Below are 16,622 nucleotides of genomic sequence, written 5' to 3'. Positions count from 1 at the left end.
TAAATGTGACCTTAAAATTGACCTTTGACCTACTTTTCACCATGAACTGAACTCTGCTAATTTCTTTCTCTTTTAACTCCAAACCTGGCAGAGATAGGTCCATAGTTACTATTGAAGTTGAATAGGAAGTCATATACTGGCAATCTAAATGTGACCTTGAAATTGACCTTTGACCTACTTTTTATCATGAATTGAACTTTGCAAATTTTGGTTCCCTTTTATCTCCAAAACTGGCAGAGATAGGTCCATAGTTACTATTGAAGTTGAATAGGAAGTCATATACTGGCAATCTTACTGTGACCTTGAAATTGACCTTTGACCTACTTTTCATCATGAACTGAACTTTGCAAATTTTGCTTCCCTTTTATCTGCAAAGTTACGCTGTATCAAAAAGTACATTTTGGTGGTTAAAGCAAAATGTGCAGTACGGTAATGGATAATAAATTTTGAACTCCGGAAAAATAAAACATAAGGCTAGGCAAAGCAGACAACTTGTGTTCAAAAATGACATTATTTCATCAAATTTGAACTTCTGGAACTTCAGAGCACCTCCCATTTCAAGAATTTTGACCAAAATGACCTTTTCTTTATTTTAATTAATTTTTTCTGTAGGAAATTTATGGCACATTATGGTAACTCCGAAATTATAACATTTAGTCCCTTATATCTATAAAACTGGCAGAGATAGGTCCATAGTTACTATTGAAGTTGAATAGGAAGTCATATACTGGCAATCTTACTGTGACCTTGAAATTGACCTTTGACCTACTTTTCACCATAAATTGAACTTTGCAAATTTTGCTTCCCTTTTATCTCCAAAACTGGCAGAGATAGGTCCATAGTTTCTATTGAACTTGAATATGAAGTCATATACTGGCAATCTAAATGTGGCCTTGAAATTGACCTTTGACCTACTTTTCACCATGAACTGAACTTTGGAAAATTTGCTTCCCTTTTATCTCCAAAACTAGCAGAGATAGGTCCATAGTTACTATTGAAGTTGAATAGGAAGTCATATACTAGCAATCTAAATGTGACCTTAAAATTGACCTTTGACCTACTTTTCACCATGAACTGAACTTTGCAAATTTTGATTCCCTTTTATCTCCAAAACTGGCAGGGATAGGTCCATAGTTACTATTGAAGTTGAATAGGAAGTCATATACTGGCAATCTTAATGTAACCTTGAAATTGACCTTTGACCTACTTTTTATCATGAATTGAACTTTGCAAATTTTGGTTCCCTTTTATCTCCAAAACTGGCAGAGATAGGTCCATAGTTACTATTGAAGTTGAATAGGAAGTCATATACTGGCAATCTTACTGTGACCTTGAAATTGACCTTTGAACTACTTTTCACCATGAACTGAACTTTGCAAATTTTGGTTCCCTTTTATCTCCAAAGTTACACTGCTATTGTAGTTGAATAGAAAGTCAATTTACTGTGACCTTGAAATTGACCTTTGACCTACCTTAACCTAACTTTGATTGTACCATTTTAAGTAATATATATTTTTTGCGTATTTTGAAAATTCTTGTTGATTGCATTTTTATAGCTTGTCAAGCATAAGACTGGTGGCTGTGTCCCTTATTTTGTGTATGTGGGGGTCTATACGAATGCGCTTGCTCCAGCTGGTGGTACAATATTCGGAGGCGGTATCGCCTCTCTGATCCTCTAGTTAATAGCTATAATCTTAATATATAATAAGTATAATAATAATAATGATAATATTCATAAAAGAATTAAACTATTGACCACGTACCTGTAAATATATAAAGAGCGATGAGCAAAGAAGAATGACAGAAAAAGGGCAGCGACGATATTTATAAGCGACGAAAGGCGGGAAAGATGACCAATGGGAATGAGAGAGTAAGATGACGCCCACGTGACAAAACAAAAGACGAACACGAATGAAGAAAATACATTCATACGGCTACAATTATTTTCTGTTTTTTGTCTGTACATTTGACAGCTTTGCTGCCTTGTTACAACTTTCCATGCATATGATTAGATACTTTTGATTAAACATACACAACATTTGGTTGACATGAATAAGTTGACCAATAAGTTTTTCCTTGTCTGTCTTGAGGACCAACAGGTTGCTGATATTGGCAATTTTGTCAGTCAAATTCATTTTGCAAACTTTTTGTGACTTCCTAGTGAGAACCGGGGACCAAAATATATGAAATTAAAATAGTTTTAACTTATAATTTTCTTGTGCTACAATAACTGCCATGTATTTGTGAGAATCAAGATGACGAGGTTAAATGGCAATGTAGGTTTACCCCAAAGGATGTAGCTTTTCCAGCAAAGAATGAACATTTTCACCTAAATAAGCGTTGTTTTCGGTGTTTAACTTTAGAAAGCATAAGGAAGCATAAAGAATTAAATAAATTTGAATCAATACAAGAAGAGCATGAGACAGACAGTCACACCGTTTGTTTCCTGAGATATTTTGGGATTCTGACACAAAATTAGATTTTTGCCTTCCATGTATTTTAACATGTAATGAAATTTCCCCTGTATCAAACTGATTAAATTCCTTGGGAATCTAAATTTGTACATGTTGGGTCTTTAAATGGCTGATGTCTTGGATTCTGCAGAATTCTGTAGAATGAATAAAGAGCTTGAAAAATTAAGGAAACTCGAAAAATATGGCTCATGACAAAAGTGTCTTGTTTCTACAACTCCTTTTAGGTGAGGCTTAGAACTTTTTGAACAACCCTTATGTATAAATGAAATATCTGAATCAGTTCATAATATTTGCTTTTTCCTTTCAGTCCGGATCTAAAGAAGCCCTAGTCACAGGACAGGCATTAGCCACCATCTTCGCAGATTTGCGCTTCAGACAAGAATTGCATGATGTCCACAATGTTGCAGGCTTCAAGCAGTTACTCTTGGAACATTCGGAGGAGTTGTCTAAACAGGAGAGCAAGCCAGATATGAGAAAGGGTAGCACTTCAGAAGCACTGGTGGATGAGTTAAAGGTGTTTTTTTTTAAACCTTATGTCACTTTTTCTATTTTTTTTTTATATTCATCAGAAGCTGTTTATTGCCAGGTATGGATTTTTGATATGCCCTTTTCATCATTATGTGCCTGTATGTTTTTGAGCTCATTCTCCCACACTATCCTGTTGAAAACCAAAACGTGCTTGTACTAAGGCTTCGTTCACATGGAATGTCTATTTTCTAAAAATCTATTTTCTATTCGCGTTATCTTATGATCACGGTCTGTGCCCTGAATATCCCGCCGCGTAATTACTGGCAGCGTGAGCCAGTTACTTATAGTAACTTATAGTAACTGGCTCGCGCTGCTAGTAATTACTCCGCGGGATATTCAGGGCACTGACCGTGATCATAAGACATACTGCAAATAGAATTTAGAAAATAGACATTGCATGTGAACCAAGCCTAAGTCTAAAAGTGGATTTTAGGGGAGCTTCTATCCTGGAAGAGGAATGCTAGCTGATTTGAAAAGAAGACTCCCTTATTATTGGTCTGACTATAGAGATGGTAAGAAAATAAATCAAAATTTAGTTCTAGCAGAAGGTATAAAATAATATATATGTTCAGTATGTCTCTTCTCCACTCTTATGTTTTGCTTCTCATTTATTTTGAACGATGTTTTACGTGCATGAAAAAATGCCTCAAGCATTTAAGGTTTTGAAAAATTAAATTTTAGCAAAAAATTTAAAAGAAATTAACTTAAGTTTCCAAAGTTTTCATTGAAGATAGGTGGGTCATACCCGGCGCCTGTGCATTCCTTCTACTGTTACCTTTACCTGATTTTCCCATAATGTACTGTTAGATGCATATGAGAAGAACAAAAACTGGAGCAGTATCAAAATTCAAACTATACTGAAATCAGTATCTTAATATTACTTTAACAGTTATTTTGTGTATTTCTAGGCATTGTTGGTCCAAACACAATTTCCAAGTGCCTGTCATCAACCATCTTTTTGTATTTCTCTTGCTTGTTACCAACCATTGCATTCAGTGAAGTGAATCACAAAAGCACACATGGAGCCATGGGTACAATTTGCTGTCATTTATAATAATTAAAAATGAAATTTCTTTTGCAAATTATTTAGTTTGTCAATAGTATTGTGTTTGTATTGCCTTGTAAGTTTTAGAATACTTATTTCTGTTTTTCTCCACCAAAATTGCAATGTGTTTCTCGCTGATATTCACGTCAAATTTGAGGCACAGTTATTTTTTTAATCATCTCCATGTAATTCTATCTCTTGCAATAAACCCTCAATATTTGCTTGTCTCCCATGGACTCCATAGCCTGGGAGATTTTGCTTCAATTTTTTTTTTTAAGTTGATATTGAAAATTTTAATAGGATTAATATGTCAACCTATAGCTTTTTGGTATTGCATATTATTCACCAAAATTTCTTCATATCACCTTCACCTAAAGTCCTGGTTCAAAAATTTCACTTCATTATTGTTTCATTTATTGAAGCAATGTGGGATATATGTAACATACCTAGAAGGTATCCCACAATTTAGTAAAAAAAGTTTTTTATGGTGATGCAATTGTAAAAACTTAAATTTTTTGCTTCACAGATCTGAACTGGTATTTATGTTGTGGTTTTCAGCCGTTAAAGATCACATCTTAGCTCAGACAATTGCAGGTATGGTTTTTTCACTGTTTGGAGGCCAGCCTATGATGATTATAATGACCACAGCTCCAATTAGTTTATTCATCATCAGTAAGTACTTTTTATGAACAATGCATTTTTGTGGTACATACATTTCTGCATGACAATTAAAAAGAAATGAAATATAGATAAATCCAGCTGCAAAGAAAACTTTTAAAACAATTATCAGGGGACTGACTAGGCCAATGATATTTTTGGCGCCCAAAAAGTCGGAAATATGTCAATAGTTGGAAAAATCTTGTCCCTGCATATGTACATTTTTTGTGATCTCCATGTTCAGAGGTTGTGAGAAGGGCTGTATATACAGTGACTGCTCTATAATAATTAGGGTACCAATAGATTTAGGGAAAGGGATTATTTTTGCCATTGGCAGCACTGAACACTGGCTTAAAGGACATCACTGATTACATTCTTGAACATTGTTTTGTCCTTTACAAAGTTCTTCACAGCATTTCTTTATCTCTTTCGTTTGGCACTATTTTGTCTGACTTTTTGTCACTCTCTCTCTCTTAGTCTGCTGTACAGATAGGGATGTTCTATTCTTTCTAGTCATCGATCAAGTTGCTGAGAGCTATGGAATTGATTTCCCTGCCATGTATTCTTGTGTGGGTCTCTTTAATGCTCTCTTTTTAATCCTGTATGCTGTTTTTGATGTGAGCCAACTCGCACATTGGTCAACAAGGTACAATGTATATCTTGCAGTTGCAAGTTACTCTGGTTCAAGTTATCCACCTTAGATTACTGAAATTGTAGCATTACTTTATTACATGGCTGTAAGAAAAGTCAAATCTTTTATTGGAGGTAACATCATGAAGTAATAATAAGTAAAATTGTGAATTGTTGTGATTATGTTTTAAGGTATTTTGTATTTGACCTTTAGTGACACTTTTTTTCCTTGTTTGTAAAATATTAATGCATCTTTATTTCATACCGAAGCCATAATATTGTTTGTATGAATTTTAGATCCACAGAAGAGATAACTGCAGTTTTTGTGTCTGCTGCATTCATATTTGATGCTAGTAAAGACATTGTGTACAGTACGTATGAATGTTTCTTCTTTCTAAGCGTAGATGAAGTAATAATTATACAATTTACTGCATGAAATATTTACATTTTGTAAATTTTTACACTGCTGATTTTTATGTAGAGACACTGATGTGTCTGTATATATAGCCATCACCTGCATCTGTTGTAGTCGTCGCTGTGCACTTTCAATTATATCACTATAAGTAGAAAACCATTTTACTTTTTGTCTTCATATTATGGAACTGATGAATTTTCATAAGATGCAGGTCAAGTTCAAAAAACAGCATGAAATGGGATGGTGATAACACATTTCAAGGAAAATCTATAGCCGTACGTATTATCTTGAAACTCGTGGACATGATCAATCTTACTGAAATACGGACAATTTTTACAAACCTTTTTTTTTTTTTTTTTCTTAGTCATATTTACAATCTCATAAGTCAACTAATAAAGAATACCGTATGGGCGGCCAAAAGGGCAAAAATTCATGTCAACGATTCAGTTATGTTTCGTCGATTCACTGCCTTCCCATCGATTCAGTTTCAAGTTTAAACGAGCCTATCATAAATTCAGCATCTATTTTCGTCAATTCAGTTGTCAAACATTTCTCGTCTACGGTGTATTAAAGCCAATGCTCTCACTATTTTTCGTCGATCATCTAACTATACTCGTCGATCGTGTAATAATCACAAATACCTAATGTGTAAATTCATTAATAGATATGCCAACTAATTTTAGTAATGTTATGTAGTTGCTTGCTAGATTTTATGTAAATATAGATATATATAAGATGGGTTTCTCTCAGCTTTGATCACTGCTTAATTATTTTCAGGTTAAAAAAAGAATGCAAATATTTTTAAAAAGAAGAATTCTTTTCAGAGCAATGGCTTTTTTTTTCACAACAAAAGTGGGAATTGTCAACCTTTTCCATGCAGTGAGTGCAATTATTCGACATAGTACAATTATAAGTTCTGAAAGATTTTTCCATTCAGTACAATTTTTTGGACAGTACAATTATAAATTTTGGAAGATTTTTCCACATGCTCCAATTATTTAGGACTTCAGAGTGCCTTTTACAGTGTTTTTAATCATATAAAAATATTGAAATATAATTTTCACTAAATAATTTACGTCACACATTTTTTAAAAAATGACCAACTTTTTTTGACCAAGTGGGCCAAAATGGCCCAACCACACTTTGACCCAGGACGATCCCTGCACTTGGGTACTCAATTATATCACTATAAGTAGAAAACCATTTTACTTTTTGTCTTCATATTATGGAACTGATGAATTTTCATAAGATGCAGGTCAAGTTCAAAAATCAGCATGAAATGGGATGGTGATAACACATTTCAAGGAAAATCTATAGCCGTACGTATTATCTTGAAACTCGTGGACATGATCAATCTTACTGAAATACGGACAATTTTTACAAACCTTTTTTTTTTTTTTTTCTTAGTCATATTTACAATCTCATAAGTCAACTAATAAAGAATACCGTATGGGCGGCCAAAAGGGCAAAAATTCATGTCAACGATTCAGTTATGTTTCGTCGATTCACTGCCTTCCCATCGATTCAGTTTCAAGTTTAAACGAGCCTATCATAAATTCAGCATCTATTTTCGTCAATTCAGTTGTCAAACATTTCTCGTCTACGGTGTATTAAAGCCAATGCTCTCACTATTTTTCGTCGATCATCTAACTATACTCGTCGATCGTGTAATAATCACAAATACCTAATGTGTAAATTCATTAATAGATATGCCAACTAATTTTAGTAATGTTATGTAGTTGCTTGCTAGATTTTATGTAAATATAGATATATATAAGATGGGTTTCTCTCAGCTTTGATCACTGCTTAATTATTTTCAGGTTAAAAAAAGAATGCAAATATTTTTAAAAAGAAGAATTCTTTTCAGAGCAATGGCTTTTTTTTTCACAACAAAAGTGGGAATTGTCAACCTTTTCCATGCAGTGAGTGCAATTATTCGACATAGTACAATTATAAGTTCTGAAAGATTTTTCCATTCAGTACAATTTTTTGGACAGTACAATTATAAATTTTGGAAGATTTTTCCACATGCTCCAATTATTTAGGACTTCAGAGTGCCTTTTACAGTGTTTTTAATCATATAAAAATATTGAAATATAATTTTCACTAAATAATTTACGTCACACATTTTTTAAAAAATGGCCAACTTTTTTTGACCAAGTGGGCCAAAATGGCCCAACCACACTTTGACCCAGGACGATCCCTGCATTTGGGTACTCATTAATCAGTAACTCAATTAGCAGAGATATGCCCATAGTAACTATTGAACCTGAATAGGAAGTCATATACTGGCAATCTAACTGTGACCTTGAAATTGACCTTTGACCTGCTTTTTACATGAACTGAACTTTGCAATTTTTCTGTCCCTCATATCTCCAAAACTGTCAGAGATACGCCCATATTTGCTATTGAACTTGAATAGGAAGTCATACACTGGCAATCTGTGACCTTGAAATTGTGACCTTGAAATTGACACTTCATCATGAACTGAACTTTGCAAAATTTCTGTCCCTTATATCTCCAAAACTGGCATAGATATGCCCATAGATACTACTGAACTTGAATAAGAACTCATATATTGACAATCTTCTTGTCACCTTGAATTTTACCTTTGACTTCTCCCCATTATTTAGTTACGGTAAAGTCTTGAAAATTTCGACGCTTAAAAATTAATTAATATTTTTAATTGAGTAAATCCGACTAATTTTTCAAAATTACCTCTCACTGACTCCTGGGTATGACGAAATTTTCAAAAATCCGGCCTTTGGGCTTTTTTCCTTAGCGACTGTTATCTTTGACCCTCCTATATGGTGGGATATTTATCACTACTTCCTAAGTCATTTTCTGGTGGTAAATAATAATCTATTTATTAGTGCATCTCGATTAAGTTATATTTAACTTACTGTACCCGAAAACATGTTGAGAATTATTTTCTCGGTAAGAAACATACCTCCTGATAGAGGAGAAGGATCAAGATAAGCCTAATTGCAACCTTGCATCATAACCTGGCTGGACGTTAAAAAAATTACGCACATGGGAACGTTTGTTGCATGCAAGGCTTTTCCCAGGATTGAGTGTCAGGCCTTCTAAAAATACCATCTGTAACTTCCTAAAAATTTACAGGGAGTTAAATAATGATCTCCCGTTGACGATCTTCCGCAATTTAAGTTCCTTGAACTAATACGAAAACTGCATATTATTATTGCTTACATCGCGAACAATCTCCCGATGAAGATGTGAAAATTGCCTATTCGTCTAGCAAGGATCGCGAACGATCTCCCGCTGACGATCTTCCGCGAACGAAGTTCCCTAAATCCCTTGAACTAATATGAAAATTGCATTTCATTCTTGCTTACATCGCGGACCATCTCCCAAAGAAGATATGAAAATTGCCTTTTCGTCTCGCTCGGATCGCGAACGATCTCCCTCTGACGATCTTACGCGAACAAAGTCCTGACGATAGTACGCAAACGATTCTCCGCCGAAGATATGCCGTGAGCGGGGAAGGGGGGTTAAAGATAAAACTAAATATATATATTATTTATAATATTCAAAGGGGGAGGCGGGGTTAAATAATGATCTCCCGCTGACAATCGTTCGCAAACTAAGTTCCTTGAACTAATATGAAAACTGCATTTTATTATTGCTTACATCGCGAACAATCTCCCGATGAAGATATGAAAATTGTCTTTACGTCAAGCTCCCATTGATATGATCTTACGCGAACAAAGTCCTGAGGATATTACGCGAACGATTCTCCGCCGAAGATATACCGTGAGCGGGGGAAGGGGGGGGGGGGGGGCGGATCAAAGATCAAATGAAAATCCAAAGTGTGTGTGTGTGTGTGGGGGGGGGGGGGGGTCGGGGTCGGTCTTCCTCATTTAGGACAGCCGCCGATAACAATAACGGCGTTACAAATGACAAAGACGCGGCCTGTGACTTCTATTTGCCGGCTTGATAACGCACCTTAAGCCAGGTAATAGTAATGCAACTAAAGACAAAAGGCCGACGTTCCCGCAATTGAGAACGGGAATTCACATCTAAACCATCTATATTGTGAGTAACTGCTCGCAGGGGCGCACTATTGTTCCTATCTCCCATTGAGAGTGTTATCGGCAATGATATCCTGATCGTATCAGTCTTGAATCAACTGATGCATTACCTTCACGTTTGAGCAGGACAACGCCGCCATATTTGGTGACGAACTTTTCAAAAATTATCGAGTACCTCATTTTCAAGGTCGACGAAGTTTTCAAAGGGAAAAAAATTACGTCGGCGGAAAATCGTCTGTCGACGAAATTTTCAAGAACGACGAAATTTTCAAGACTTTACCGTATATATATTTTAATTTTCAACAAAAAAATTGAGAACTCCTGTTTACTGCATTTTGTAGAGCTTGCCAAGAACAACACTGGAGGTGGTGTCCCTTCTTTTTTCTTTATGAATGTGCTTACTCCAGCTGGGGGTACAATACCTGGAGGCAGTATTGCCTCTCTGATCCTCCAGTTAGATACGTAAAAGTGTTCTTTTGACATTTTCTGCATCTTAACAATATTGTTAGTTGATTTTATAAAAATGATTGTAAATCTGTTATCATGCACTTTAAAATAAAGTGTCAAAATGGAGATATCTCCTATCATTGCAGTTTGTCAGATTCAGTCCTTCACCATGTTCAGAATCTCAGAATGGAGCAAATTGGACATTGAAAATTGTTCTGTTGATATTTTTCCCATTTCAACAATTTTCTCAGTAGATCACATGAAATTCAGAAAATGATAGTAAATTGGTTATACTTTGTGTTTTGTAAAAAGAGTTTTGAAAATGGAAATAAACTCATTTCTGTACAGTTGGCATTTTCAAGTTGTGACTATAGTAAATAATTAAAATTTGGTGGTGGTCATGCTGTTAGTCATTATGTGATATTGCTTCAGAAATAACCAAAAAATAAATAAATAAATAAATAAATAAATAACTTTGTGTAATGCCACTATAAACATTATGGAAAGAAAACTGTGTTAATTATTATGTTGTAACTTACAAGAATGATTCTTAGGAATACAGCTCGAATGGCAAAACCAGCTCAATTGGATTATCATTTTTTTTCCTTGAATTTGTGCACTTTTTTTTAAATTTTTATTTTTCTCATTCTGGCATTTTCAAAGTGTGAATTTGAACTTTCTTGGACCTGAAACTTTATACTAGTTACACATTGACATTTTACCTACATCCATATGTTACCTGTTGTGCATAACTAAAATTTTGGTGTTGATTTGCTATTGGGCACAATTGTATTCATCAAAATAGCAGATGGTAGCCTGTTTTATGCATCATTTACTGCTTTTTGTCTGTACATTTGGCAGGGTTGCTGCCTTGCTTATTAAGCTGATTATAAAAAAAGTTATGCTGAAACCTTATAAAATTTTACATTTGAAGTTATTGTGTAGTGTAATATATCTTTACCCACAATGGCATTAAGCAACAGATGTTAACTAATATAAAATCTTTTATCAAAGTTTTTAAATTTTGAAAATTATCATACTGTCTTTAAATTATTTAATAGCCCCCACCTTTTTACAGATTTTGATGTTTACTACAAGTCATGTGATGACTTGAGTACAGAACTTGTCAATATCTCCAATGTGTCAAGTTTAACAGGAGTTGACAAATGTCAGAGAGAAATCAGCATGTTGTATTTACTCCTTGCCATAGGAACTCTGCTCGTTGGGACATACTTGTATAATTTTACCCATACGTTAGTATAACAAAGTTGAGTTGTAAGCATCTACCACATCTGAATCATGCATATTATCACTCTTAGAGTTCAGTTTGCTGTAAACTATAAATCCCTTTATACCTTTGTTGTTATCTTAAACACCTAATCATAATTTCATTATTATCAAAACAGTATTTTTAAAACAGTTCTTTAATCTATTTAGATATTACAACCAATTTTGGATATTTGTAGTGCATAAATTCAATTTATTTTTATCCAGGCCATTCTTGAGTGAAAAGAATAGAGAGCTGCTTGCTGATTATGCCTTGCCCATATCATGTCTTCTCATGACCTTTGTAGGATCTTACATTTTCCAGGGAATAAAATGTAATGGTTATGCATTTTTTATAATCCTATTATAAGTGAGATAGTATTTACCAAGTTTAGAAGTTTTATGTAAATTTGTGTAATATTACATTTATTATAATACCATTGACTACAATTCTTTATATGTTACCATTGGGCATTATCTGAGACAATTAAGCAGAGTCAATTTAAAATTTCCTCTTCTCTACCCCCCCCCCCCCCAACCCAAAGCTTAGTGCAAGTTTACAATAAATGGAATTATATTTTAATTTGAACTTTTCTGCTTTTGTTTTTTCCAGTGGGTATCTTTGAGTATAAGGATGATTTAAGTCTGGATGGAGCTCCGCTAAATGTTTTAACCATAGGAAACGTGTTTCTTGCAATGGGATTGGCTCTTCCATTATCCCTGCTGTTTTTCATGGATCAGAGCCTGGCCAGTGCTGAAGTCAACAGTGCTCCCTACAAGTAAGTTTCCATAAGACTATCATAAGTGGTACACATAAAGTGGCTATCATTTATTCAATTCATGTCACCAAAATTATAGAACTGAAAACTTGAAAATTTCGTCGCTTAAAAATTAATTAATATTTTAAATTGCATATATCTGATGAATTTTTCAAAATTAAGTTTCCCCAACTCCTGGGCAAGACAAATTTTCAAAACTCCTACCTTCGGGCTTTTATCCTTATCGGCTTTTATTCTTGTTCCTCATATATTATGGGATATTTATCACTACTTCCAAAGTAACTTTCTGATGATAAATGATAATCTGTTTATAAGTGCATCTCGATTTCATTATATCAACTTACCCGAAAAGAAAGTTGAGGATTTTTTTTTTTTTCGGTAAAAAAACATGCCTCCAGAAATAGGAGAGGGGTCAAAATAAGCCTAATTGCAACTTCACATAATTACGCACTTAAATAGCAATGTTTGTTGCATGCAGGGTTTTCCCAAGATTGGGTGTCAGGATTTTTAAAATTACCATCTGTAACTTCCTAAAAATTACAGGGAGTCCAACTTTTGTAAGTGCTGTGACCTGGGGGGGTTAAAGATAAAATGAAAACATATAACCTGTTTAAAAGAATTCAAAAGGGGGGGGGGGGGGGTAAAAATAATCGGTAATGATCTCCCGCTGACCATCTTCCGCGAACGAGGTCCCTTGAAATACATGTATATGAAAATTGCATTCTATTCTTGCTTACTTTGTGAACAATCTCCCGCTAAAGATATGAAAATGTTCTTCTCGTCTCGCTCGGATCACCGACGATCTTCTGCTGACAATCTTGTGTGAACCAAGTCCCTTGAACAAATATGAAAATTGCCTTCTCGTCTCGCTCTGATCGCAAACGATCTACTGACTTACTTTACTTTTATATCCCATAAAATTGAATCACTTGCTATTTTTCAATGTACATGTTACCTGTAGTACACAATATAAGAGGGAAAGAATGATTATGCTGTTTTAAAGCGTTATGTAACATTGCATCAAAATTAGTAGCTTTTTTTTTTTGTTTGTAATGTCTGTACATTTGCCAGCTCTGCTGTCTAGTTAAAGTTATGTATTTATTTATCATTATTATTCTTCTTATTATTATAGACTGGAAAAGGGACCAGCCTACCACTGGGATATGTTTGTTTTAGGTGTCATTAATGCTGTGCTCTCTGTATATGGTCTACCATGGGTCCATGGAGCGATTCCACAATCACAACTGCATGTTCGTGCTCTTGCAGATGTGGAATCAAGAGTCGACCAAGGGCACATCTCACAAATGTATGTAGTAAGTGAAAAAGTGGTGTCTGCATGCATGACTTGACACAGTGACTGTAGTCGTTGCTTAGTTTTTTTGCTTTATAGTTTTAGCTCTGAAAAATAAAAAAGAATTTAGTAATTGTTTTGACTAATGATAATAAATATGTATGAAGGAAGATGCATTTCTTCCTCTTTTACAGCAGGATATTTTTACTGGTAAAAAATACAAAATTATACTTTGATTTCCTTTTTTTTCACAGCATTATTAGAGTGAGAGAAACCAGGCTGGATGGAGTATTGAGTCACATCCTGATAGGACTGTCCTTACTCATGGTCCCATACCCACTGGGTTACATCCCAACTCCTGTGCTGGATGGCCTCCTGTTGTATTTGGCCATTATTGGATTGTTTGGAAATCAGCTGTTTGAAAGGATGATGTTGATATTCACTGATGTGGTATGCTCTGATGTCAGTCCACACTAGTCTTTCCTTCTTGCAGTATAAGACTGGGTTCCCATGCCTAAATCGATCCAACAGAATCAAACTAACTCCATGGGGATTCACGCTAAATTTCTATTAGCTTAAGGGGCTTAAATGTCTGTCACGCCTACGGAATCAGCTAGAGGTTCATTAACTTTGTGCACGCTTGGCCTCCGGTAGTTAATTATCCCCTAACAGCTTTAGTAGGCGTGACAAACATTTAAGCCACTTAAAGGGACAAGCATACGAACTGAGGGAGGGTGCTATCATAGTTGTTGAGATGATATAAGAATGATGTCTAAAATTGTTTTTCTTAAATAATCATCACCATTAGATGTGTATATTATGTGTCAAAACGTAATTTCAACTTCTTTTTTTGTCCGTTCTTTGTATTCAGTTTATTCGCTCTGCTATCTTCGAAAACAGTTTGCGCACGCACAATTTATTCACTGCACGCGCACCTTTTACTACTAATACTATCAGAGCTTCCAGTGTGGCAATTGCATCATTCGACATTGTCTAAGTGCAAGGTCTCTGAATGTTAAACGTATTATTTACCTCTGTTGACATGCCATTGCCCTCTCTATTATAACCCCACTTTTATTCGTGCAAGTTTTGTGTTGTATCCCTTCTTCTTATCCTCCTTATGTGCTTGAAAGTTTTTTCTTGGGATCGTCAGCTGCATTGACTCCGGTAAAGTCTTGAAAATTTCGTCGCTTAAAAATTAATTAATATTTTTAATTGTGTAAATCCGACTAATTTTTCAAAATTACCTCTCCCCGACTCCTGGGTATGATGAAATTTTCAAAAATCCGGCCTTTGGGCTTTTATCCTTAGCGGCTGTTATCTTTGACCCTCCTATATTGTGGGATATTTATTACTACTTCCTAAGTCATTTTCTGGTGGTAAATAATAATCTATTTATTAGTGCATTTTGATTAAGTTATATTTAACTTACAGCTGTACCCGTAAATATGTTTAGAATTATCTTTTCGGTAAGAAACATACCTCCTGATAGAGGAGAGGGATCAAGATAAGCCTAATTGCAACCTTGCATCATAAACTTGACGCGACATATTTGCACTTGGCAACGTTTGTTGCATGCAGGGCTTTTCCCATGATTGAGTGTCAGGCCTTCTAAAATAACCATCTGTAATTTCCTAAAAATTTACAGGGAGTCCAACTTTTCCAAGTGCCGAGAGTGGGGGGGGGTTAAAGATAATATGAAAACTGCATTTTATTATTTCTTACATCGCAAACAATCTCCCGATGAAGATATGAAAATTGCCTTTTCGTCTAGTTAGGATTGAGAACGATCTCTCTATGACGATCTTACGCGAACAAAGTCCTGAGGATATTACGCGAACGATTCTCCGCCGAATATATACCGGGAGTGGGGGGATTAAAGATAAAATGAAAATGAATTGAAAAAATCCAAAGTGTGTGTGTGTGTGGGGGGGGTTTAAATAATGATCTCCCGCTGACTATCTTCTGCGAACGAAGTTCCTTAAATCCCTTGAACTAATAAGAAAATTGCATTTCAACAACCTCCTACTGATGATCTTACGCGAACGGATACGGCTACAAATATGAAAATTATCTTCTCGTCTCGTTTGGATCGCAAACGATCTGTTGACGATATTACGCGAACAATTCTCCGCTGAAGATATGAAAATTGCCATCTCGTCCCATTCGCATTGCGAACGACCTCCATGTACGAGCCAAGTATTCGTTAAATAGTCCTAAATTGCACAATGGACATGAATAGAAGTGACGGGTAAATTTCCCTTCGAGATAATATCTTGATTTTTTCATTCTGTCTTCCTCATGTAAGACAGCCGCTGATAACATTAACGGCCTTACCCATGACAGAGCCGCGGCCTGTGACTTCTATTTACCGGCTTGATAACGCACTGAGCCAGGTTATAGTAATGACACTAAAGACAAAAAGCCGACGTTCCCGCATTTGAGAACGGAAATTCACACGTAAACTACTATGTTGTGAGTAGCCGCTCGCATGGGCGCACTATTGTTCCTATCTCCCATTGAGAGTGTTACCGTCAATGATATCCTGAGCGTATTATTGTCTTGAATCAACTGAAGCATTAACTTCATGTTTGAGCTTTACAACGCGGCCATATTAGGTGATGAACTTTTCAAATATTAATAGGCTCATTTTCAGGTTCAACGAAATTTTCAAAGTGAAAAAAAATATGTCGGCCGAAAATTGCCTGCCGACAAAATTTTCAAGAACGACGAAATTTTCAAGACTTTACCGTAGTTAAGTTATGGCAGTCATGTGGTAACCCTGCTAACTCGGCCTTCACCGAAAGTAGGTTGAGCAGTTTTGTCACACATCTTCCCACCCGTTCATTAATATGCTAGTATCTGAGTCACGTGACATGCAAGGTATGTTACAATCGTGGGATGTAAATGCGATTTTTAGTTCTTTATTTCTACATACTGGACATGTGTTAGATGTTAAATTTGTAATAATCTTGTTTATTTGGAGTGTTTGATGCTGTTGAAGTGCTGTTTTTTTGTGAATAATTTCCAACTAAAAC

At 35.2% G+C, this 16,622-nt stretch overlaps 1 protein-coding gene across 5 annotated transcripts in view; it reads left to right on the top strand.

The window, feature by feature from the left end:
• LOC106163546 (solute carrier family 4 member 11) overlaps positions 1-16,622 on the top strand; it is a 42,579-nt gene that overhangs the window by 22,202 nt on the left and 3,755 nt on the right. For 3 of the 5 annotated variants that reach the window (XM_087002142.1, XM_087002141.1, XM_013541165.2), the window contains exons 6-16: positions 2,782-2,988; positions 3,436-3,514; positions 3,911-4,033; positions 4,606-4,719; positions 5,218-5,350; positions 5,632-5,705; positions 11,327-11,501; positions 11,743-11,849; positions 12,128-12,293; positions 13,426-13,599; positions 13,839-14,034. In XM_087002142.1, coding sequence (XP_086858268.1) covers positions 2,782-2,988; positions 3,436-3,514; positions 3,911-4,033; positions 4,606-4,719; positions 5,218-5,350; positions 5,632-5,705; positions 11,327-11,501; positions 11,743-11,849; positions 12,128-12,293; positions 13,426-13,599; positions 13,839-14,034 — 1,548 coding nt within the window. Of the gene's footprint in view, positions 1-2,781; positions 2,989-3,435; positions 3,515-3,910; positions 4,034-4,605; positions 4,720-5,217; positions 5,351-5,631; positions 5,706-11,326; positions 11,502-11,742; positions 11,850-12,127; positions 12,294-13,425; positions 13,600-13,838; positions 16,468-16,622 lie in introns of all 5 variants that reach the window. The other 2 variants (XR_015332114.1, XM_087002143.1) reach the window with 2 other exon arrangements.

Source organism: Lingula anatina, chromosome 1, assembly GCF_051362555.1.
Source record: "Lingula anatina isolate TDL-2025a chromosome 1, LinAna3.0, whole genome shotgun sequence".
Taxonomy (NCBI): domain Eukaryota; kingdom Metazoa; phylum Brachiopoda; class Lingulata; order Lingulida; family Lingulidae; genus Lingula; species Lingula anatina.
The sequence above is the reverse complement of the archived record's forward strand: the minus strand, read 5'-3'. Positions and strand labels throughout refer to the sequence as shown.